Source organism: Miniopterus schreibersii, assembly GCF_964146895.1.
Source record: "Miniopterus schreibersii genome assembly, chromosome: 3".
NCBI classification, from domain to species: Eukaryota; Metazoa; Chordata; class Mammalia; order Chiroptera; family Miniopteridae; genus Miniopterus; species Miniopterus schreibersii.
In genome coordinates this window covers 52,586,778-52,610,843 of record NC_138103.1, presented here as the reverse complement: position 1 = coordinate 52,610,843, position 24,066 = coordinate 52,586,778, and the positions used below count along the sequence as shown (strand labels likewise).

The 24,066-nt window shown below is 42.4% G+C and overlaps 1 protein-coding gene across 11 annotated transcripts in view; it reads left to right on the top strand.

The window, feature by feature from the left end:
* Positions 1-24,066, top strand: part of CAST (calpastatin) — a 101,058-nt gene that overhangs the window by 54,679 nt on the left and 22,313 nt on the right. For 6 of the 11 annotated variants that reach the window (XM_081131574.1, XM_081131577.1, XM_081131582.1 and 3 more), the window contains 17 exons: positions 1,156-1,221; positions 1,807-1,848; positions 3,196-3,252; positions 3,758-3,871; positions 4,890-4,973; positions 8,122-8,190; positions 9,072-9,170; positions 9,812-9,892; positions 10,508-10,546; positions 11,022-11,114; positions 11,243-11,332; positions 12,382-12,483; positions 16,110-16,193; positions 17,137-17,184; positions 18,024-18,119; positions 20,012-20,107; positions 23,814-23,915. In XM_081131574.1, the coding sequence (XP_080987700.1) occupies positions 1,156-1,221; positions 1,807-1,848; positions 3,196-3,252; positions 3,758-3,871; positions 4,890-4,973; positions 8,122-8,190; positions 9,072-9,170; positions 9,812-9,892; positions 10,508-10,546; positions 11,022-11,114; positions 11,243-11,332; positions 12,382-12,483; positions 16,110-16,193; positions 17,137-17,184; positions 18,024-18,119; positions 20,012-20,107; positions 23,814-23,915 (1,362 nt within the window). The remainder of the gene's footprint in view (positions 1-1,155; positions 1,222-1,806; positions 1,849-3,195; positions 3,253-3,757; positions 3,872-4,889; positions 4,974-8,121; positions 8,191-9,071; positions 9,171-9,811; positions 9,893-10,507; positions 10,547-11,021; positions 11,115-11,242; positions 11,333-12,381; positions 12,484-16,109; positions 16,194-17,136; positions 17,185-18,023; positions 18,120-20,011; positions 20,108-23,813; positions 23,916-24,066) is intronic. The other 5 variants (XM_081131580.1, XM_081131581.1, XM_081131584.1 and 2 more) reach the window with 1 other exon arrangement.

The following is a 24,066-nucleotide window of genomic DNA, read 5'->3' as shown; positions in this document are numbered from 1 at the left end:
TACATTTCATTATAAGCTGCTCGCATCTGTGAGTGTACATTCTTAATTATATTGTAGAGTTCCATGCAGAATCTTGACTGCCAAATTAGAACCCATTAATAGATTCAAACCATTGTAATACCAGCTGACTTATTTTCCTTGTTAATTATTATAAAAGTTATATTTGCATAATCTCAGAAAAGCATAATAGCACATATGGAAACTCACTGACAAATATCCAGTTTGAGAGGATCCAGAATTTAAAATTTCTTTAAAGTATTTCTTTGATCATAAACTTTGTTTCCTTCCCAAAACTGTAAGTTTTCAGCAGAACAAGGGTCCATTATGTGAGGGACATATGTATCTTCATTACTAAAGCACAAGACATGATAAATTAAGAGGATATTTGGCTTTACCCTTTTCAGATAATAGAATAAAAAATAAAACTTTGGCTAATACCACCAAACAGATAAAAGGGAAAGAAATGACAGGAAGCATGAGGCCTAATTTTTAATCTTTTACTTTGAAAAGTTCATAAAATGTTGAATCATGTTTTATTCCTGTTCCCATATCTTGCCTGTATTGAGAATGCATGCGTGTTGTTAAGGAATTGTCTTTTTTGACACAGGTTAACTTTGGTTGGGTACAACTCTGTAGAATACTCCACTGAAGATCATAGATCACAGCCTGCTCTTCAGAAGTATTCCTAGAACTTTAGATAAGATCTCTAGATTTTATTGTGCAATACAAATCTGCGCACTATTTACAAAATTGCTCTCAGATTTATGTTGTCAAAATTTCAGAAAACTTGACAACATCTGTGACTATTCCTTTGATCATGACCAAACATTAGAAATATAGGTGGAAAAAAATATTGTTCAAGCAGCCTTTACACAGAGCAGGAGGGGGAAGGAAAGGGACCTGAAGTTAATTTTATTAATGGAAAACTTACAGATTTCCTATCGCCAAAAAGAGTAAATCCAAACTGAAATACTTGCTTGAGTCTTTATAATTTAAGCGCCTACCCCCTCTTGGAGTTATATCCATCTGCAAAGAGCAAATGCAAGGCATGACTAGAATGGGTTTTGATATCAACATTTTAGCCCTGTTTATACATGGTACTTATTTGACTGTCGGATAAATAAAACCACACTTGGGGCTGTGCTCTTACATTAGGCCATTCCAGTCAGCAAAGAGATGGAAGGACCTCATCCTCCTAACAAGAAAAGACACAAAAAACAGGTGATGTGGTTCATTGTATGAGGACACTTTAGCTGCTTGGCACGTGCTAATTGTAGTTCACAATCTTCTGTAACTCTCTGACCCATCACAGACTTTCTGGCTTAATCACCCATTGCCCACATTCTGGCACTAAAAATAAATTTCACTGCTCTCTGTACCCTTGATTCTGTCACCATTCCATTTTCACACTGTCAGCTGATACCTCTGATGAATATTTCACTCATACAGACTGATCATGTTAGTGTGGCTTTGAAGGATGAGGGTTTTAATTTTATTTTGCTTATGTATTAGCTGCAATGTTCATAGTAGTATATGTTTATATATCTTTGATACACATAGGAAAAAGTAAGATGTAAATTGGTACCTAATAGTAAGAGCAGACTGTCAATCAGTATGCTTAGTGTTTATCTAAAGAGTTACAATTCCAAGCAAACTATGATAATCTTAACTCATAATGTTTATATTTATAAACATATCAAAATCATCTTTTTAGCTTCCTGAGTTGAAGAAAATCTATGATAAACTTTGTAATTGATGTTCATTTTTTCTTCCTTCCTTTTTTTTCCTTTATTTTTCTGAATTTAGTCTGTAAAAACAGAACCTGAAAAGAAGTCACAATCAACTAAGGTAAGTGAGCTAAGTCAACTATGAGTAATTTGGATTCTTTGCAATAATAATGAATAACCCATTCTTCCATTGGTGGTGCTGAATAGTAAAAGGATTTCTGTCAGCTAATTTAATTAATTTGAACATGATTTTATAGAATATATGTAAAATAATCATAACAATAAATTTATATATTGTTAAAATTAATGTATACTGTTTTATAAATAAAAGCAATATATTTCAGAAGGAATTTTGTTCAAATCCATATTTTTTTATATTATTTAAAAATAAGCAACAGGAGCAAAGGACAGAGGGCAAAGGGTAATGAGTATCCAATTACTTAAATGATGAGCTATCCAGAATTACTGTGTCTGATGAATCCAGCACCTAGATAACTTAAAGATGAGAGTCTGGCTTAATCTTGACAGTCTTATCTTGGTTGGTAGAATTAGTTACTCAGCAAACAGATCTTACTTTCCCTTAGTAACAACTTCCCTAGCTTTCTTGACTCAAGGTTGTCTAGATTGAAAGCCAATCTGTGTCCATAGAGATGGACCCCAGGGTGTCTGCAGCCAGGGCAAATGTTTTTCTTCAATTGGGTGCTACTCTTTATTTCTTTCAAGCATGCTTAAGCAAATCCTCAGCTAAAACCACAAAGTTTCCTGAGGGAAAGCACAGAGATATTTCTGGCTAAAGTACTTTAAGTTCAGGCAAGGATGAGGTCATCTAGGTGAGAGCTGAAGCTTGTCTGATTTGGTGTAAGGCATCTTGGAGGCCCCTGAGGATGGTAACTCCATAGTCTGCTCTAGAGGGAGAAGTCAGTGGCCAGGTGGAGGTTGTCTTTTATTTAAATGCTTTTGGTTATTGGCCCATCTCAAGAGAATTGGGTTTCTAGTTTCTTCTTTACTTGTAACACAGAAAAGACTATGTAAATAATTCAACTGAAGAATATGCAGTTCTCTTTATCTCTTGTGAAAGGAGATTAAAAAAATAATAATTTCTAGAGTAAGATCCCCTTTCAACAAATTCAGTGGTCACAGTGATCACTTGACATCTCTGTGGATAGACCTGCAATCACCAAAAAAGCTGCATGAATTATGGAAAACAGCGAGTAACTTAGAGATACATACTTATTTGAAAAATTATTCTCAGTGAAAAACTAAATTTTTCTTTATCCTTCTGATAATTATCATTATCAGACTGTTGGTAGGATTGCCATTGACCGGGCAGCACGTCTGCTTCTCCAACTGGGTCATTCTCAAAAAGGGCAGAATGGTCTAATTGGGAATTTTGTTCTTGAGCCTTTTTAGAAATAGAAAAACAGTGAATTCCAAATATAATTGAGATTTTATCTTTTGAAATTGACAGCCATCTGTGGTTCATGAGAAAAAAAGCCAAGAAGTAAAGCCAAAGGAACACACAGAGGTAAGTGATCATCATTAGGACTTGATATCACAAGGTGAAGCTTTTTGTGTGTGTGAGGGATAAAATACTAAATTCTCATCATTCAAGACTTAAGTCCCTGGAAGGATCACTTTTTAAATTATTTGTCTAACCTCTATGCTGTATACCTAAAACTCATATAAAATAATATTGAATACCAACTGTAATTGAAAATTTTAAAAATGTAAATTACTATAGATGCAAGTCCTATGAGGATGGCCCCTATTTGTTTTTTGGCTAAAATGGTGCCACCATGTGGCAACAGAAGGATTTGCAATTTACTCATGATTCCTGCTGAATTTAGGGGGAAGGATTTTCATTACTTTAAATTTTGTACCTAAGGTGAAATGTTATCACATTGATATCACACTAAGTTAAATTTGCACAAATCAAAACTACATAAAATGCAGCTGCTTTGAACAATTTCTACTCAGTTGAGAAAAGTATCTGTATTTGCCATCTCGTTAACAGTGTTGTGTGTTTTCAGCCGAAAAGCCTACCCAAACATGCATCAGATACAGGAAGCAAGCATGCTCATAAAGAAAAAGCAGTTTCCAGGTCAAGCGAGCAGCCAACGTCAGAGAAACCAACAAAACCGAAGGTAAATAAATCAGGTTAATAGCTAGGAAAGCACTAACATCAACTAGGGAGTAAGATACAGGTCCTCTATGTCCACTGACATGGGGAGGTGAATGTGCAGAGCTATGCCGAGCATATCTTGCATTGTAATAATTTGGTGCTATCACCTTGCCGATTTTGCAATAGCCCTGTGGAAACCTGGCCCTCTGAAAGGCCGAGAAGAGCACCAGACGGGTCCAGGGGATGTTCCATCCAGCCTTCTCCTACCGCCCAGCAGCCCCCAGTTTTGATGGCAGGGCTGCAGGCTCTGGTGCCTCCCAGACAGGAAGCCTGGGACGGAGGCTGCCCCCTGGAGCCCTCTCCTCATGGGCTGTGGGAACACAGATGCCCTGCCTGATCTGCTATTTACATGGGCGTCTGAAAGAGTGTTTAGAGTCTTGTTCTAAAAGTGAAAAATCATAAAGAGTTTCCATGTTTCTAGAGCTACTGGAGGCCAACTATTAGAACAAACAAAACCTGAGAGGAACTTTTCCACTGATACCTCTTGGAAGATGAAAACTAAGCCTGCTTAGCAATGTACTTTATATCAGAGATTGTAATCTATGGCCCACCAGTTAAACGCAGCTCATGTGTGTTTTGTCCACATGTATTTTGTTTGGCTTAAATTCTTTTTATTTAGCTACCAACAATTAAAGTCAGAATATTTCACATAAAATCAAAATGTCTAGCTTCTCTTGAAAAATCAGAATATCTGGCAACAGTGGGCTCACATGGGAAGAACTGGCTAGACTTTTGCACGTGATATATGTGCTCTGATTTACCACAGTCCCTTCCTGGCCTGCTCCACTATTTGTGTTACCTGCGTGGACTCTGTAAGCTCAAGCCCAGCCTCATGTGGTTGTGCTCAGTGGAAGCTAGTGACCGTTCCCATACAAGATGTCCACAAGGGTAAACTGGCTCAGTGGCATTTGAAATGCATAATCCTGAAAATAGTCATTCAGAGAGACTTAGGCCTGTTGATCTTTTATCCCTGCCCTTAGACTAAATCTCAGGATACAGTTTCTGCTGGTGGAGAGAGCGTCGTTGCCCGTGTAGCTGTGGCATCTGACAAGTCAGACGACAAGGTGAGCAATGTAAGCAGACGGGGAGTGGACGTGGGCCTGAGGCTTATCAGTCTCTCATGAGAAACACATACTCACCGGAGTCCCACTCTACCTGGGCTCTGTGCCTGGTTCTCATTAACCACCTAGGGTTCCGTTGCGGCCACACTCAAATAAAACTGAACACTCTTCATATATAAAAATTTGTGAAGAGGATCACACAGCTAATAGGTATAGAGTGAGCAGGATATCGAAACTGATTTTAAAATCCATATATTCAATAAATATTTATTGCTCACCTGCCATGTAAAGGCTTGGTATCAGTATTGAGGAAATTGACAGGTAAGTTGACTCAGATCCTGCCTTCAAGATGTACAGGTTTGAGATAAAGCTTATAAAATTGCCATGAGCATTTGAATAAGCATTACTCTCAGCTTTCAACAAATTTGCTGCTAATAAATCATGAATAGTCATGACATCTACATGAATTGATACAGGAGGTTTTCAAGGAGACATCACAAACCCCCTCAGAAGAGAGCGCGTATGCCCTTCTGGTCAATTATGGGCAAGTCTTCCTTGGATCCTTTGATGAGCCAGTTAAGATTCTAGCCTGGAAATGTAAGCTGAGAAGTAGTCGACGTTTCTACCCGTCCAGTGCAGAGTGAATCATCAGTGTGGAGCCGTCTCCCTTAGAAGCTAGTACTTATTTCTCTGGAAGCTACAAGTAACTAAGTGAAGCAATATGAGAAGGTGGAAATGAAAATAGAAAGGAGGAGTATGTATTATGTATTTTCCTGCTTCTCAAAATGGAAAAGGTATCCTGCTGCAGGCTGGATGGTAAGGAAAGTCACAGGATAAATTACGGGACATCTGCCTGAAACATCAGATTTTTCTCAGATTTTGGGAGAAAATGCACATTGTTTTTGTTAAACTAATACAGGTATCTTATGGAGTAATGGTAAACTTTATATAAATTTTTAAATTAAAATACCCAACTTTAGTTTAAAGAATATTTTCTTGCAGCAGACCATTTGAGACTCCCTCCCCTATCCCCACCCCACCCCAGGGGTACACATTACTCTCTTGTGTTTATGAAACAGTTTGAACAATGGGTGGATTTAAGACAGAGGATTAGATGTTAGAATAGATTTTAAAATGTGATCAAAATTTGCAATTTTATGTGAGATATAAATTAGGGTTGTCAGTGAAAACTGAACAATAAAATTAGGAGAGGCTTATATGGAATTCTGGCTTGCGCTGACTTGAGCAGGAAATTGTGGCAAATCACTTCACTTTTCTTTGCCTCTGATTTGTCTCCCATAAATGGGATTGATCAGATCTGCCTTTTTATTTATTTTTATTTTTACTTTTTTTAGTGCATAGCATGCTTAAAGCACTGTGTCTGTCTCTCCTGGACACCCGAGCTGCAGGCTGGCCATCTAGGGGTGGGAAGAAGGCACTATACCTCAGCTGCGGTTCAAGGCAGATAAGACAGGGAGCTGTTTGGTGAGGAGGCATTCTGCCAGACTGCGGGAATCCAAAAGGACTCTGAGCAAGCCCAGTGTGAGTGAGGCGTGGAAGGATAGCTTGGATTGCAGGAAGGGGAGGTGGGCCGGGGCTCTTCCCGCAGGCCTGGTAAGCCCTAGTTCAGTGTAAGTTAGACTGAGCTAGAATAAGCTAGTGGGGAGCAAAGGAGGGGGCATTGCAGAGGGAAATCCTGCAGGTTTTAGGAAACGACTGGGCAAAGGTGAAATTAAACCTCAGGTACCCTGGGCTTGGGTCTGAACGAACTAGGTTGGTCACCCTACGGTGAGGGCTCCTGCCTGTGTAGGACCCGCACCCGTGAGGACGGTCCTTGGTTACCGCTGGCAGGTGGACAGAGGTCACAGGAGGGGTTGGTTGAGCAGGCAAAGCAGTGTCTGATTTTGGACAGGTTGAATTCAAGTGTTTGAGGTGTGCCAAGAAAGGCATGTAGCAAAACAATTAGAATATTGTCTTGGAGTAGCGGAGAATGGGGAGAGGGAGAATTAGGGATGGCCGCCACAACATTTTTTTTTAATCATCTCCCAAGGATATGTTTATTGACTTTAGAGAGACAGAAACATCAGTGCGAGATCGGTGGCCTCCCATACACACCCAGACGGGTCAAACCCAAACCCTTATGGTGTGCGGGAGGGTGCTCCGGCCAACCGAGCCACCAGGCCAGGGCCCCTGCGGTATTTTTAACTTAACAATCACACAGTCACTTATTTAACACTTTCTTAAACATTAAGTACTTACAAAGGGCTCAGTCTGTGGCGAACACTGGCTTTCACACTTTTAGATTCAGTTATCTAATCCGCACAACCCCTGAGGTAGGGGCGGCCACTCTCCCGCCTCACGCAGGAGGATTCTGAGGTGCGGGAGACGGGACCCGCCTGAAGTCTGTGCAGCCATGTGGCCCCTGGCCCTCGAGAATGATGTGGGATAGGACCTCCAGCACGGGGCAGAAATGTGTAGAATGTGCAGTGGGGGCAAAGCAGGAGAGATGCCAGAGGCAGCAGAGAACAGGGCACAACACCCGAGTAGGACCAGCTCATGGCTGCCCTGGGAGGTGAGAGCCAGGCCCTGAGTAAAGGCGTCAAATCAGATTGGAAAGTTATGGGCAATCACTGAGAGCTCCTGAAGCAGTGGTAGGAAGGAAATTCATTTTAGGGAAATAAAGGAAACAGTGGGTGATGAGATGTCAAACCAAGGGGCGTGGAGGCCTTGCTGTGTTGGGGCAAAGATGGAATTAGCAACAGCTAGAAGTGGACACTTACAGAAAAAATTTATGGGACTTGCAAAGACTGGCCATGGGCTCTGGGAGAGGCAGCCAAGCATAGTGAAGAAGGAGATGGGCAGTTCTAGATTCAAATCTTGGTTTTACTTTTTACTGTGTGACCTAGGAAAAGTTACTCAATCTCTCTGAGCCTTGCTTTCCACATCACTAATTTATATTATTATTTCTTAATATTATTTATGCTATTCTGAAAAAGGGTAAACACATACAACATAGTGTCTAGCACCGTGCAGATTCAGTGTATGATCAATGCTATTAGTATTATAATGAATTCATATTAATATATGTAATATTATTGAACCTTACAAATGTATGTGAAGGTGTGTTTCTTTCTTTCTAAACCCCCACCAGAAAAAAGAAAATAAATCATTACCATCGGCTGTACCAGTTGAGTCCAAACCGGGTAAACCATCTGGGAAGGTATGAAGAGAGCAGTGCATTTCTGCATAAGATATTTATTCATAGTATCTCTGTCATGATTTGATTTCTTGAAGGCAAACAATATGAGGTGGGGGTAACATGAAGGACCTTTTTAATGAATTGTTTCAAGCTAATATAACTGGGTTGAAAGTGTGATTTTCCCACGTGTGTTTGTAACATTTTATAGTATAACCCCCTGTTCTGAAAACTCCAGTTACATCCCATCCCATGAAGTTTACATCCCAGTTTCTCTCCTGAAAATATACCTTCTTTAACAAGAGGTTTCACTAAAGAATTCATTCTGAAATTCCCAGTTGAATTAGTCTAAAGCTAGCAGGCCCCAAATTCTATTACATTAACAGAGGAGTTCCTAACATTGTCGTGTGAATGTGGTAGTTGTGCCAAAAAAAAAAAAATTAAAAAAATTTAACAATCATTTTTAATCTGGGTTAAATGGTAAAAGGTCTGTCCCCAAATTGTTGTTTTCCCCTTGAAATTCAGATTATTCTTCACAAGTCATTCTTAACCTCAAAAATAGGAAGGCTGCCTTCTTTCATTCCTTGTTGACAGTATTTCAGATGTCCCCCACCTCCCCCATTCCCCACCGCCATCCATCCCACCGCCATCCATCCCCCCGCCCCGGCCCTTACCGCACTGTTGGCTGCGTCCATGGGCTATGCGTACGTGTTCTTTGGCTACTCTCTTCACCTTCTTTTATCCAGTCCTCCCTCCCTGAGGCCAGATTATTATCTATTTTGATATTTAAAGGACTTTTGGTGTTTGATATTTTTCTACACAGATTGGTGTTTTGTAGTTTGAAAAAATCAAAAGTGAAGTATGTATAACAAATAATGTTTAAATATATGCTCTTTCCTTTCCAGTCAGGCATGGATGCTGCTCTGGATGACTTAGTAGACACTTTAGGAGTGCCTGAAGAAACCGAGCAAGATAACACAACATACACTGGACCTGAAGTTTCGGTATGTGATCTTAGTATCTGTAAAGATTCATTTCTCGTGGGTAGGAGAGCAAAATAAGGTCACAATGCACAAAAGTATACCTAGTGTTCTGTTGTTCGGAGAGAAACAGGATGATGTCAGTCTCAGCAACAGCAACTGAAATTAGTGTTGGGAACTTGTGGAGTTCACGTCGATAGCTATCTCTGGTTAACAAGGTAGGGGGATGGGATTGGAAAGGCTAAACAGGACATATCACTCTAATTTTTTTGTAGAAGTTATATAAGAAGTAACTATAGATCTGATAGAGTTGGGTGCTGGGTTATATAGATATTTATTGTTATTAACTGTACTTTTGTATGAATAGGAAACAACAGACAATGAAAAACATTTAAAATCTATTGTATTTTAATGTAGGAATCAAATTTAATATAGTGATTTGAATATTTTCTAGTACTACATATGGGTTAAGCTACTTAAGTAAACGAAAGTATTTGTATAAATTTAGAATTTCAGAGTTGTGGAAAGTATTGACTTCTTAGTGATTTACATTTTTTTTCAAAAGTTTCATAAGAGTAGACTAGTACTTTGGTTTCAGAATATGCATATAACATTCTTTGGCTAATTAATTATATAATATACCTGTATGTGTGATTTTATTACAGGATCCCATGAGTTCTATGTACATAGAGGAGTTGGGTAAAAGAGAAGTCACAATTCCTCCAAAATATAGGGAACTTCTGGCTGTAAGTTAAATAACCATTTACTTTTACTTTACTGTTTCCTTTTTGGAGTATAATCTTTATCACATCAATATAGTTACAATTTTTTAAATTTAGAAAATAAAATGGGGCATATGATCATTACTATGGTGCTCACTGTATTAGTTTTCCAGGGCTGCCAAAACAAAGAATCACAGACTGGATGGCTTAAACAGAAATATATTGTTCCGGGAGCTGGAAGACTAGAATCTAGGTGTGGGCAGTGTTGGTTCCTTCTGAGGGTCTGGAGGGAAGATCTGTTCCAGGCCTCTCTCCCTGGCTTGCAGAGAGCGGCCTTCTCCCTGCATCTCTCACATCGTGTTCCCTCTATGTGTATCACTGGCCCGTATTTCCTCATTTTATAAGAACACTAGTTATATTGGATTAGGGCTCATCCTCATGTCCTCAGGTAGCCTTAATTATCTCTTTAAAGGTCCTGTCTCCAACACAGTCACAGTTTGAGACACTCAGGGTTAGGGCTTCAATAAGATGAATTTGGGGGGACATAATTCAACCCCTGACAGTCACTGAGCAGCACATTTTGCTGATTGTAAAGATTAATTTTGCCTTCTCAACATTATCAATTGATATTTGTTTCAGAAAAAAGAAGGGGTCACAGGGCCTTCTCCAGACTCTCCGGTGAGTTTACATAAATGTCTTCTAAGATCCAAATTAACATTTTTTATATCTTTGGTTGGCGGATAGGGCTGTCAATGCTGTATTATGTTACTTAAAGTCACCTCTAAATGCGATGAAGTTTTCCTCTGTTCAGAGACCGGGGGTGGACCTGGGAGTTGTCTCAGTGCTTATTGGTCTCATATGGAATTTTTTTGAGAGGAAGAAAACTGGAGCCGGGAAAGTTCTGTGATAAAATAAATGTTGATAAAAAATAGAATGGGAATATCCTAACATGTAATATATTTAGAAGAGGGAACAAAAAATATTGCAAAACATTCCCTTCCAGACTCAGGCTTTCATCTGAGTTATCTTATTAGCACATCTCAGTATTGGTAAAGGAATTGCCCAAGTACATTCTTCCTTTGCTGGGTGTGTAATCTGATCTTCTGCTAGAATGATCCCCTTGTGTTACCCATCATGGTGCCTGTTTCTTTAGAAACCCATGGGGCCCGATGATGCCATCGATGCCTTGTCATCTGACTTCACCTGCAGTTCTCCTACCACTGGTGGAAAGAAAACTGAGGAAGAGGTATTGTTTTTAATGTTATTAGGGGAACTTGTTAGAAACCCTCCTGAACTTTAGAACAACAACTTTTTAGTTCTGGTTATTATGTTTCCTTCATCTATAAATTTAATCTTTTTTATTTTGTTTTTCAGAAACCTACGGGAGAAGTCTTAAAAGCTCAGTCAGCCAGGGTAATCAAAAGTGCTGTTCCACCCCATGAGAAAAAAAGAAAAGTGGAGAAGGTATAAATAATTACTTTCTTGAAAATAACCATGGTCCACAGACAGGAGCTGCCTTCCTGAGGCTGATCTAGCTGATTCTGGGCAATCCCAACAGTGCGTCCGGTGCTGTGTGGCCTGTCAGGGTGATACTGATCCCCTCCAAGCAGGTCTTCTTTGTTCCTACAAATGCTTGTGGGAGATTTCAGCAGTCTTCTTGGTTGTGAATTAAGACTATCTCACAATACACAGAGGGCAGGATACCAGAGAAATTACAATCTTGGAACATAAAATCTTCGACGTGGTGGTTTCCTCAAGGAGTTTGAGCCCTGTGAAGTCCCTAGAGAAGTATCGTTGCTCCTGTCCACCTCTCTTAACCACAGTCAACTCTGCCAAATTCTCACATCCTAAAATGTTGTCCTCCAGCTCTGGGCTGCAGGAGAAAGCATGCCTCATCTGCAAATGGTCCAGGTAATGCCAGGAACAGTTGCTGTCAGAGCTGCTCTGCCTGCCCCTCCTGAGGTGGACAGTTTATTTTTATCTGGCCGAGGGAGGAGCAGTAAGAGCACCACACCCCTGAGAGCGGGCGTTCCTAGCGGGACCAGCCTTTGTGCCTTCAGAGAAGAAGGCAGGGGGGCCACCTCAGGGTTCCCTGCTTCCTGGGGTTGGCTGGTTTGCTAGAGGACAGGGTTGCCAGAAGTCATTTTTAGAAAAAGAAAAACAAGATAGTGAAAATTTACTTGTTGCAGCTTTTATTTTGATATGAGTATTTTGTAATGGCATAATTATGATTATAGTTATACTTGTAGCTTGCTAAATAAGAGGTGCAGTGTGCCCCTGGGAGCACTGTTACTGTAGAAACGTGTCTTAGCTCCCATTTCACTCACTGGTAAGTTCTTTTATTATTTCTCTCTTTTGCTTGTTTTCAAATAAAATTGCTTTCCTACAGTCCTTCCCCAGTCTATGACTTGTCTTTTAGATTTAACATTTATATTCCACGAAGAAGTGGATGGATTGTTCAGGCTGAGGACATACGCTCTTTTTTAATGGACAGAATTTTTCCTTCGTAACAGGACACAATGAGCGACCAGGCACTGGAGGCTCTTTCAGCTTCGCTGGGCCACCGGAAGTCAGAACCCGAGCTCGACCTCAGCACCATTAAGGAAGTGGATGAGGTACTGACCCTGAAGTTCATATGTGAAGCATGCTAGTCTGCAGGTTACAAAACTAAATGTCTCATGCATGTTTAGAATTTCTGTACAACTTTAATTGGAGATTTAAATGAACTACTTTTCATTCCGCCTTACTTTCAGGGTCTCTGCTTAATTTAGATGCTTATTGCTGGGGAGTTAGCAACCAAGAAGGTTATTTGAGTGTTTTGTCTTGTAAACCATCTAGAATTTTAATATTTAAAATGAACACTAATCTCCTTTGCCAACGCTTAAATGACACCTGACTAAACAAGATAACACGGAGGCAGTGGCTTGGTGAGAAATAGGTTTGTCTGCTCTTATGGAAATTTATATTTTAAGAAGGGTAAGGAGAGAGGGAGGTGACCATAGGTGGGTGGGGAGATCCTTCTTTTTATAACTGTGGGCAAAGACGTTGAAAATTTGTCCCAAATTAGAATAACATCCAGCAACAATGATCCTGTAACTGCAGCTGCTGCGTGTTCAGAGTGTGATGCGGGGCGGTTTTTATCCCGCCGCACTTAACAAGATCTTAACCAGCCTAAGCCAAGGCAAGCTTGTGTTTGGCGGAGCAGAGTTTTAGTATTAAATTACAATTTTTAAAGAGTTTTTCAAACGAGTCCTCGAGGGGGAAAGAAGAAGGAAGGAAGAGTTGCCCTGGGGACACTTCCAGCAAGGTAGTGTCGTGGGAGGGACGTGGGCGTGCAGCCCGGCCCGGCCTCCCCAGCGCCGTGGGGGGACGTGGGCGTGCAGCCCGGCCCGGCCTCCCCGGCGCCGTGGGAGGGACGTGGGCTGCAGCCCGGCCCGGCCTCCCCAGCGCCGTGGGCGGGACGTGGGCGTGCAGCCCGGCCCGGCCTCCCCAGCGCCGTGGGCGGGACGTGGGCTGCAGCCCGGGCCTCCCCGGCGCCGTGGGCGGGACGTGGGCGTGCAGCCCGGCCCGGCCTCCCCGGCGCCGTGGGCGGGACGTGGGCTGCAGCCCGGGCCTCCCCGGCGCCGTGGGCGGGACGTGGGCTGCAGCCCGGCCCGGCCTCCCCAGCGCCGTGGGCGGGACGTGGGCGTGCAGCCCGGCCCGGCCTCCCCGGCGCCGTGGGCGGGACGTGGGCTGCAGCCCGGCCCGGCCTCCCCGGCGCCGTGGGCGGGACGTGGGCTGCAGCCCGGCCCGGCCTCCCCGGCGCCGTGGGCGGGACGTGGGCTGCAGCCCGGCCCGGCCTCCCCGGCGCCGTGGGCGGGACGTGGGCGTGCAGCCCGGCCCGGCCTCCCCAGCGCCGTGGGCGGGACGTGGGCTGCAGCCCGGCCCGGCCTCCCCGGCGCCGTGGGCGGGACGTGGGCGTGCAGCCCGGCCCGGCCTCCCCAGCGCCGTGGGCGGGACGTGGGCGTGCAGCCCGGCCCGGCCTCCCCAGCGCCGTGGGCGGGACGTGGGCTGCAGCCCGGCCCGGCCTCCCCGGCGCCGTGGGCGGGACGTGGGCTGCAGCCCGGCCCGGCCTCCCCGGCGCCGTGGGCGGGACGTGGGCTGCAGCCCGGCCCGGCCTCCCCAGCGCCGCTCTGGCCGCTCGGGAAGGGGGGGCGGGTGCCGCTGTCACAATGCTGCTGCTCCGCTGTCACTTCCTGTCCTGAGTCACTGGGAAAGGCGACTCCCAGCAACTCTCCCGGGGCCTGGGAGCCCCGTGGTCTCAAATGGGCCAGTTTCTCTCTTCCACTTTCCTCGAGGGCTCGCCAGATGCAGTGTGGCACAAGCTTTGTGAAGGCGAACACAAGGGAGCGGGGGAGGCAGCCCTTGTCCTCCAGGATCAAGTAATGTATTGGGAAGGAAGGACATGATGAGAGCCGCCAGGCAGAAGCCCGTCTAAGGAAAGAGTGGTCCTGGCAGGACCCCAGGGGCTGGTGTCAGAGCAGGTTGAGCTGCGGTTCCACCTCCCGAGGGCTGCGTGGCAGGGAGACCATTGCACGTTAGCCTCAGGCCTTTTACAGATCATTCTGGGTGATTGAATGAGACAGTAGTTAGGGGAGGGAAGGTATAAACATAAATCCCAGGACAAAAAGAGTCTTAGAGTGACTAAAATCAGTTAAGTAGATGTAAAAAAAAAAAAAAAGTTAAATAAAATAACATTAAGCAGACTTTTTGCTATCTGATGGTGAATTCATTACTTCCTGGAGAGTCTGATGTGATAAGGCTCAGGAAGGTCATATCTGGCACATTCCATGCTGAAGAGCTCTCTGAGGAAAACTTACATAGTGCTTCAGAGAAGGGGTCCATGCCTACTTGTCATTTTTATAACGTATTGTAACAAAATAATATTTATAACGATACCTCACTAGTCACCTCCCCCATTTCTACGTGTAATCACCTAGTCTGGCGCTGTTTCAATTCAGGAGACGTTTACCTCCAATGCCTTCAGTGCAGGCATTTAAAGAATATGAAGATCAAAGAAATAGAAAGGATCGAGCTGTGCATGCGACTCCCGGTGTGGGCAGGCCTGAGTGGAGGGGACAGTCTTATCACACGGGACCGTGCCTCTCATGAAGGCTGCTTTATAGGCGGAGACCCCACAAATCTATGAATTGAGGAGAACCACTCCATAACAGGGCTTCCTCCATGTCTTCAGTAGGATATAACTGGAAATGTTAAAAAAAAATTCATTCCTTAATGAGAAGTGTTACTCTACAAAACAATAAAACTGTAATTCTAAAGCTAGAAGAGTTCCTGGCTCATTAAAGTGCTTAATAAATATTTTTAAATGTATCAATTAACTAATCATTCAGTGGAGAGCTGCAGTCTTAGGCTGAGATGGAGGTGGGAGCAGTGGGTTGGGCTGGAATTTGCTAAGTGACACCTGCCCGCCCTTTCGCCCAGGAGCTCCTTGATTTGGGATTTAAATCTATGCCTTGATATAGGTACAGATTGTTACATATGATGGAACTTCACATTGCTCACCAGTTGTTTAAAATGTAAATGTTATATCCTGGAAGCCAGAGATCTATTTTAGAACTAGCGTACACTTTTATTTTTAATGGAGTTGGTTGTTCATGGTTCGTTAATCCAGTGACATCCTGGTGTATTGAAGGGAGTCCTTGTAAAAGAGATAAAGCCAGTTGTCCATGGATCATCCAGGATCTGTGATGGGCATCTTCTCCCATTTCTGAACTGCGGTTAACACTCATGAGGATTGGTTTTCTCCCCTGTAGATAACTGCCTCACTGAGTGAGAAAGATGAAGGCTGTTAAAATAATTGCAACTAACTTCTGCACTGTGCTTAACTATCTCAGAGGATATTTTATTTACTTTTCTCTGGTGATCCCTTACAAGTCAGTAGCTCGTTAAGGATTATTAGTAGCCCATTTTATAGCTGAAGAAACTGAGCCAAAGAAAGACTAAGCGGCTTCCCAAGGTCACACAGTGCCTGAGAGCAGGGCCGGGGCACCTCCCCAGGATTCCTGGCTGTTGTTTTTTCTCAGTCACCCCACTTGCTGCCTTCCCCGAAGCCACTCACCATGGTCCCTGCTTTGTAGTTTACAAAACACAGACACTTATATCAGATTTGCTCTTCTCTACAACGCCCATCTTATTTTATATGTATTGTCCAAATGTTTTATTTTTTCTCCACTTTTGTCAGGCAAAAGCTAAAGAAGAGAAACGAGAGAAGTGTGGCGAAGATGACGAAACAGTCCCCTCCGAGTATAGACTAAAACCAGCCACGGTACGTTGTTAGCCACGGCGCATGCCTCTGCCTTCCCATCTGCTTTGGGTGTCTGTCCCCATATGCCTAAGGACTGTTCTGGTTTATATACTAACGCTGAAAACCCTGGACCCTTTCTTCTCTGCTCTCTAGAGTTGGACCCCTTAAGGGATGGTTTCCTGAGTCGTCATCACATGGTTATTAAAATTTCCACAAATTCAAGCGTTTCTACTATTAACAATGCTTGACATAGATCCTTGACCTTAAAGCAGAAGGAACAATTTGGGGATAATTTTTTTCTCTAACTGCTGTATGTATAAAAGCAACATAGATCTCACTGGTAGACAGAAATGCACAGCCATTTATCAGTGTCCTCAGTTACAGTTTTGTTGGTTTTGGTTTGAGGTGAGGATGGTGGACTAACTCCTATAATTACAGCTATAATTTATCTTTGAAGCAATACACATAAACATATGATGGGAAATAGCTGTGATTATCATATATGTTCATAGATGGAAAGTTTTTTATTTTTATAAATATTCTAAATTGTGAAACCTCATATTCAAAAAAACTAAAACAGTATTTTAGGAATAATATCTACCTCTTCACCCTGGGTTGGAGAATTAAGGCTTTAAAAAAAAAAATCTTTCATTAATGTAGCTGCATCTTTCTTGCCAAGGATATTTTAAAATCTGTTTTCCTATTGAATAGGTGGGATTTTTTTAAAACAACTTTTAAAGAAAAGTAAATGTGCATTATATTTGATATTTGGTCTCTTGATTTTCACATTTCAACTCTTTATTCTGATACTTTATAAAAGATAAATCTGAAATAGAAATTCACTCAAATATAAGGGGAAAAAAGCTCTTCTCTAATATCCTAGAATTCTCCAAGACAAATTTAATGGCACATGAAAGCAAAATTTTCTATTTCTTTTTCAATGAATTTTCAATTTCATTTACAGGATAAAGATGGAAAACCACTATTGCCAGAGCCTGAAGAAAAACCCAAGGTTGGGAAATAAGTTTTTTCCTGACACTTATAAAACAATAGAACTGTTGAAGTATAAATTGAGATGATTATGACAAGACAGGACAAGAAGAGGGAACTTCTGATAGCAACACTTGGCTCAGATCTGTAACTCCTTTTTACATATTTTAATTATTTTCTTCATGGATTAACACATTATAAATTTCTAGGTGACATTCACTGAAAATTCAGTGCTAATGTCAGGAGGGCCTTAAATCAGATTGTTAACACTTAGAGTTTGAGTCTAACCACAGCAGCAAATACTCTGATTCTACACTGCCATTACTTAGGCTGGTATCAACCAGCATAGTTACCTTTCGTGATAATACTAAGCAACATTTACTGATCCCTTACTATGTTCCTGACGCTGCACTAGATGCCTTTCCTGTACTGTCTTTTTGAGTCCTTACTGAATGAGGAAGGTGCTATTATTATTCCCATTTTACATGTGAGGAAATTGAGATGCAGAAGGATTATATCAATAGCATAAGGTCACAGAGCTGGAAAATAGCAAGGCCAGGACGCCAGGTTTAGGCTGGACCAACACTGGAGCCCAGCTTCTGAATTCCAGCTACTGTCAGAAAGACTTTAAATCAACCATTAACATATTTGTGGTTCTGAAGTATTTAATATTCCTTGTTTGTTGCATAAGATTTATCTTACATTGATAAGTGAAATGCCCAGTATAAATTAGCTTTTGGTTTTAGATCCTAAAATACCATGGCCTAATATGTGTTAACCAGAAAAAATTCCCTGTGAAAACTTTTTTTAACAAAGTTGAAAATAGTCACTTCATAATATACAATGTCTCTTTTATTACAGCTCCTGAGTGAATCAGAACTCATTGATGAGCTTTCAGAAGGTTTCAACCAGGCTAAATGTAAAGAAAAACAATCCAAGCCAACTGAAAAAACAGAAGTATGTTTCTAAAAATAAGTCTCTAGTTTTCCTTGTTTTTTAACCCTTTGCGGTCGTATTAAATTTGGACATGGGTGTCGTACTGGTCGGAATTAATTTCCATTGAAAGAACAGTGATACATAACATGCAAGATTATGAAGGATAAACAAGAGAAATTATGAAGTGATACATGAATGAATAGAGTTAAGATTCGTACGGTTCCTTGCTGTGGTGGCTGAGAGCAGACATACGACCGGAACGGTAAAAAAGCTTTGGTGGCTGAGAGTAGACAAATGACCGCAAAGGGTTAAAAAATGTTTTTCTATAGTATTAAAAATGTGAGACCCAAAATATTTTCGCATGAAATGGTTGATGGAAAGGCCCCTATGTTCTCATTTTCTACATGCAGCTTTTGCTCAGCTTTTTTTCCGAATGTGCTTTCTTTCCCCCAGCTGACCCTGACTTTCCTGCAATGTAAGTCCTGTAATTATTCCTTCAGGAAAGTGTTCACACCCATGCTTTCCTTTCTATTCCTGCCTCTGAAACTGACCTAGTTAAACTCGTCACCACTCACTTCAAGACGGCAGTGGGCGCTGTCTTCAGTCTCCTTCCCGCCCGTCCCACATGTCCACCAGAATTACTCTTTCTCAAGCATGCGTGTAGTTACGTTGTTCCCCTGCTCCAATCCTCGGGAGCTTCCCATTTCCTACAAAAGAAAACTTTCTACTAATGTGTTCTGGCCTCAGCTACCTTTTCTACCATGGTATGTCCCCAGTCACTAAGCTATGACACTGTCTCCATGGCTTTTCTCACATGGTTCCTTCTGCTGGAATAACTTCCCTCCTAATTCTACATCGACTCAAATCTTAGTCATCCCTTTAAGGCTGTGCTAAAATATGGCCTTTGTCTCCTGCTTTTTCCTCCGCAAACCTGACCACCCTTCCAACTCTAAGTTGAGCAGAATATATCATGCCAGGGGGGCTGTAATTTTTCTTTATCTATCCCTGTTAGGGCATTTGTTGCAAACAAGTTTTTAGTTTTTGTTTCTTCTTTACATCTTACATTTATACATAGTTTTAAATGGCAAGTTTTTTGAAAGAAGAAATCATATCCTATTAATAATCATCTGTAAACACCTTGTATGTAGGGTAGATTTCCATAAATGCCTGGATTAAAAACAGTTTATTTGAAACTTTACCTTGTGATAAAATAAGATAGTACAGTGATTCTCAAACTTTAGCATGCATGAGGATCACCTGAAGGTTTGTTAAAACAGATTGCTGGGCTCTGCCCCAGAGTTTCTGATTTAGTGCATTGGCGTGGGGGTCCCAGGACTTTGCATATCTAACAAGTTCTCCAGAAATGCTGAAGCTGCTGCTCCGGGACCACACTTTGAGAACTCCTGGGATAGTATTACTACTTTGCATTTGTACATCGCTATTTAAAATGTACAAAGTGCTCTTAAATATATAAAAATGATGTATTTATGTAAAATATTACACAGCATTATATATAATATGAGAAATAAATAAGAAGAAATAAGAAATAAATAATACTAGTTGCTAAAATTTATTGAGTTTATTGTTTCCAGGTCCTGTGCAAACACTTCACGTTTTATCTCATTAAAGCCCCCTGTCAATCCTTGAGACATAGGTACTATTATTGTCATTTTTCAAATGTGGAAACTGAGTCTGAGAGGTTAAGTAACCTACCTAAGGAAAGAGATAAAACTAAGTTGAAATAGTGGTAGCCGAGGAGTTTTAACGTGCCTTGATTTACTATTCAGCAAGCTTAGGTCCGAGAGAACCACGCTCACAGTGCATAGCGTAGCAGAGCGTATTGCTGACTCTTCGTTGGTCAGTGTTACTGAGCAGATATTTCTCAACCTTCATTGTGCCTGCTGTTCCCGCAGGAAGCCCAGGCCGCCACCCCGGCTCCTGTGGGAGAGGACGTGCCTCGGGCCTCCACGTGCAGCGTGCAGTCTGCGCCACCCAAGCCCACTGCCATGGTGAGTGATCCTCTGGGCACAGAGGTATCTCGGGAAAGGCATGTTCTTCCTGCCCTGCACTGTCTGCTCTCTGCACCAACATGTTATTTTATTCTGACACAATAAAGTCTCCTGTAGCTGTGGTAGCTACTATTTGGGGGCTGCAGGGTGTTCCAGAAATTCAGGCTATATTTAAATTTTTAGTTAAATTACTACAAGCTGTGTTTTCCTTTCACCTTCTGAAATTCTTTCTAATTCCTCAGCTATTGTGAACAATCATCCTTTTTCACTTTCCTGCATTTTTCAAGCCCATTTGGAGTCCGACAAACAGCCCGATGCTCCCTGTTCCTGACTCTTGGAAGAGTCTGCACCCACCCGGTTCCCACCTGAAGGGAGAATAGATGGACTCAGTTCCTCTCCCGTCTTCATTTCTTGGCTCTCTCTCACTTTCTGTCTTTTGGATGAAGTATGGTATTTAACTAGTTGAATCTTTTCCTTTCGAATTCATTAGCTGACAGAATCTGACTTAGAGAGTAATGTCAGTGGAATATGTCTCATCACTACGGACTTGGTGGCTCTGTACTCTGAATACCTACCTACCTTGTTCTGGATGCTTTACAATATCTTCTCATTAAATTTTCACAGGGACACAATAAAATCTGACCATCTCTCTGTTATAGATGAGGGAAATGAACCTCTAACTTCACTTTGAACAGTTGCTTAACCTTTTAGAGCCTCAGCTGAAATGAAAAGATGGCTCCTGCCCTAAGCTACCTTCGAGTCTAGTGTGGATATGGGTTAGGTCTCAGGCTTACAGCGCAACTTGATCACTTATATGGAAAAGGGCAGAGGAACTGTGGGTACCTTACCCTCCAGGGAGAATTAGGAAAGGCTTGTGGGTGATGGGCAGGATGACCCTGAGAAGTGGGAGCAGCGCTGTTTTCGTGGGGAGACCAGTGAGCCAAGGACAGGCCAAGAGGTGTGAGGCACTTGGCATATTTGGGATATGTGCATTCAGTTGTCTGAGAAAAGGGGGCCTTGGAGAAGGTGTAGGACAAGTGTCCTGGGTGCCCTACAGAGGCTGCTTTCTGCCAGGGAAGTCTCTGGTGCCAACTGCAAATCCCCTCAAAGTCCAGGGTCTCTCCCTCCTGCTTTATGCAGGACTTGATCCCCTTTTTTGAAGTTTCAGGGTCATCTCCAGAAAGTTTTACGTGTGGGAGCCAGGTCACAGGCCCACAGTGGCAAAGACCAGGAGAAAGGCAAGAACCTGTTAGAAGATTGGCAAAGGAAGCAGGAACAGAGGCAGTGATGGAAATCACGGAGATAATAGCCAGCATTCTGGGGCGACAGACCTCTTGTGACCTAAGCATGTGTCATCTACTTCTCATGCAAGGTGTGGCTGCCAGCGCCTTAGAGGGCTCAGGTGCTTCTCCAACTTCACCCTGATTGTAGAGTCAAGCACTGGATATTTAGTGGACAGAGAAAAACAGAGCTCTTGTTTTTTCCGTTCTCTGACCTCCTTTCCTGGGCCTGTGCTGCACCATCTCTGGTTACCACGGTTGCCAAGAGAACAGTCACTAAGGTTCGTTGGCATTTCTGGGATTGTGACATCCTGAAGAACCAGAGGGAGTAGTGAATACAGAGTGTGATAAAGGTCAGAGGACTCAAGAAAGGCTTGAGGCTTAGTGAGCAAAAGGTAACAGACCAGAGGCAGGAGGCGAATGTGTGCCCCGTGTGGTTCTTATTTGTTTAAAAAGAAAGTTCATTAAGAAAACTCAGAGACCAGAGTTCTAGTTCTGAACTGGACGTGAAATACTATAGAAATAGAAGTTTTAGTCCTTCGTCCTGTTTCCAGATTCCTTCGTTCTTGAGATTGCTGCTGCTTCTCTTAGCTTCTCTGTTTCACTTATTTCCCCTCATTAAATGTATTGGGGTGATGTTGGTTAATAAAATTATATGGGTTTCAAGTGCACAGTTCTATGATACATCATCTGTATATTGCACTGTGTTTACCACCCTCAGTCAAATCTTCTGTCACCATATATTTGACCCCCTTTACCCTTTACTACTCCAACCCCTGTTCCCTCTGGTAACCGCCACACTGTTGTCTGTGTCTACGAGTTTTTGTTTTTCTTGTTTGTTCATTTGTTTTCGTTTTATATCCCACATACAAGTGAAATCATATGGTTCTTGGCTTTTTCTGTCTGATTGATTTCACTTAGGATGGTATCCAGACATGTTGTCACAAATGGCAGTATCTCATCTTTTTTGGAAGTCACTTATGAAGCCAAAGGGCACAGGCTTGGGAAGCAGTGGTTTCTTTCCAAAGGTGCTACAGCCGAGAGGGGGAGAAGACAGAAGCAGAGTGTGAGCAGGTGTTTGGGATCAGATAGCAATTTGGGTTGCTCGGATAAGATTTGGGACCGCTGCAACTCTTACGATTTAGATATAATCCCAAACAAATTAGATGCATCTGGAATTTTTGTTGCTCTTGGAATAAAGTGTATGCTGTGTCCAACCACTAGATGGTGATAAATCGCTTTCCACTCAGGCTCCCTTTCCTCTGTGGTGAGATTTCCTTTTGCAGGGCAGCCTAGCAGAGAAACAACTTACTTGGGATGATGCCAAGTTATAAAACAGAAAGAGACTTTTACTCTAAAGTCCCAATATATATATATATATATATATATATATATATATATATATATATGCACAATATGAGGTCATAGACTTTTATGGTAAGAAGAAACTTTGAGACTGTTTAATTCGGGGGCTTTCACATTTTTGACCGAGACCAACAGTAGGGAATGCATTAATATCACAACCTAGTACCTACACAATAGAAGCAACAGTTTAGTAAGTGGTACTTATCCTTGTTATATGTTTCTTTCTGTTCTAGTCTTTCATTTAAAAAAAAAAAAGTCGTGGCCATGAACTATGAATTGATTTTATGAGCCACTAATGTATGGATCATGACCTGTGGTTTGGAAGAAGCCAGGTCTAGTCCTGTCTTTTAGCCCAAACATAGTTAGTTTCTTCTTTGTTTTCCCTTTATGCCATTTACGCCCTGAGTTCATCCAGGTTCTTTTTAAATGCTAGCGTGGCCAGCGCCCGCTGCATCACAAGGGGAGCACATTTCACTCGAACAGCTGGACTGTGGCTGTCGTCGTTCCACTCAGGCCGTCAGTCACAGGCTCCCCGAGTCAGCGTGACTCCCCTGCCCAGTACCAGCCAGCTGGGGAGCGGGCTCCTGGGCCGCGGAGGCTCGGCGGGGCCCCGTCTCCGGGGCGGGCCAGGCTGTTTCACAGAACGTTGAGGAGAATGTCCTCTGCTGGGCTTTTCTGGAAGTCTTTCCTTTGCCACCTCAAGAACAATCACAGAAAATTACTCCTTTCTTCTTTCCTGGCTATCAGCTTCTCCGTGGCACACCCACTCCATTGCCTGCCTTATGTCCAAACCGAAACGCTGGGTTAGACCTTGTAAGTTTCTCAGTGTCAATGTCAGTTGCACACACTTCATGCTTAATATAAGGAATCTCGAATTTTTAACATTTTAGATTTTTTTAAACACAGATTCTAATTCAGTTGATAATTCAAATTATTAAAACACAACATGGGCTTCTCATCTAGGCCTGAAATAAGGACATGCCCTTCTGAATTGTTTGATGTAGTCTCTTTAAAAGGAGGCATTAACCACCTATTTAGTGCATCCACTTGTGTATTTTTAGAAGGGCATGGTGCCCGATGACGCTGTGGAAGCCTTGGCCGGTAGCCTGGGGAAACGGGAAGCAGACCCAGAGGATGGAAAGCCTGTGGATGATAAAGTCAAGGTAATGGCAGCTCAGATACTTCTAGAAAGTAACTATCATTGATTGCCCTCAGTTCCCAAATAAGTTAGTCAATTTTAAAAATATTTCCCATTACACATGACCAGCTGGCTTTCTCTGTTACTGTGTATCCCCTGCTTCATAAGCTCCACCC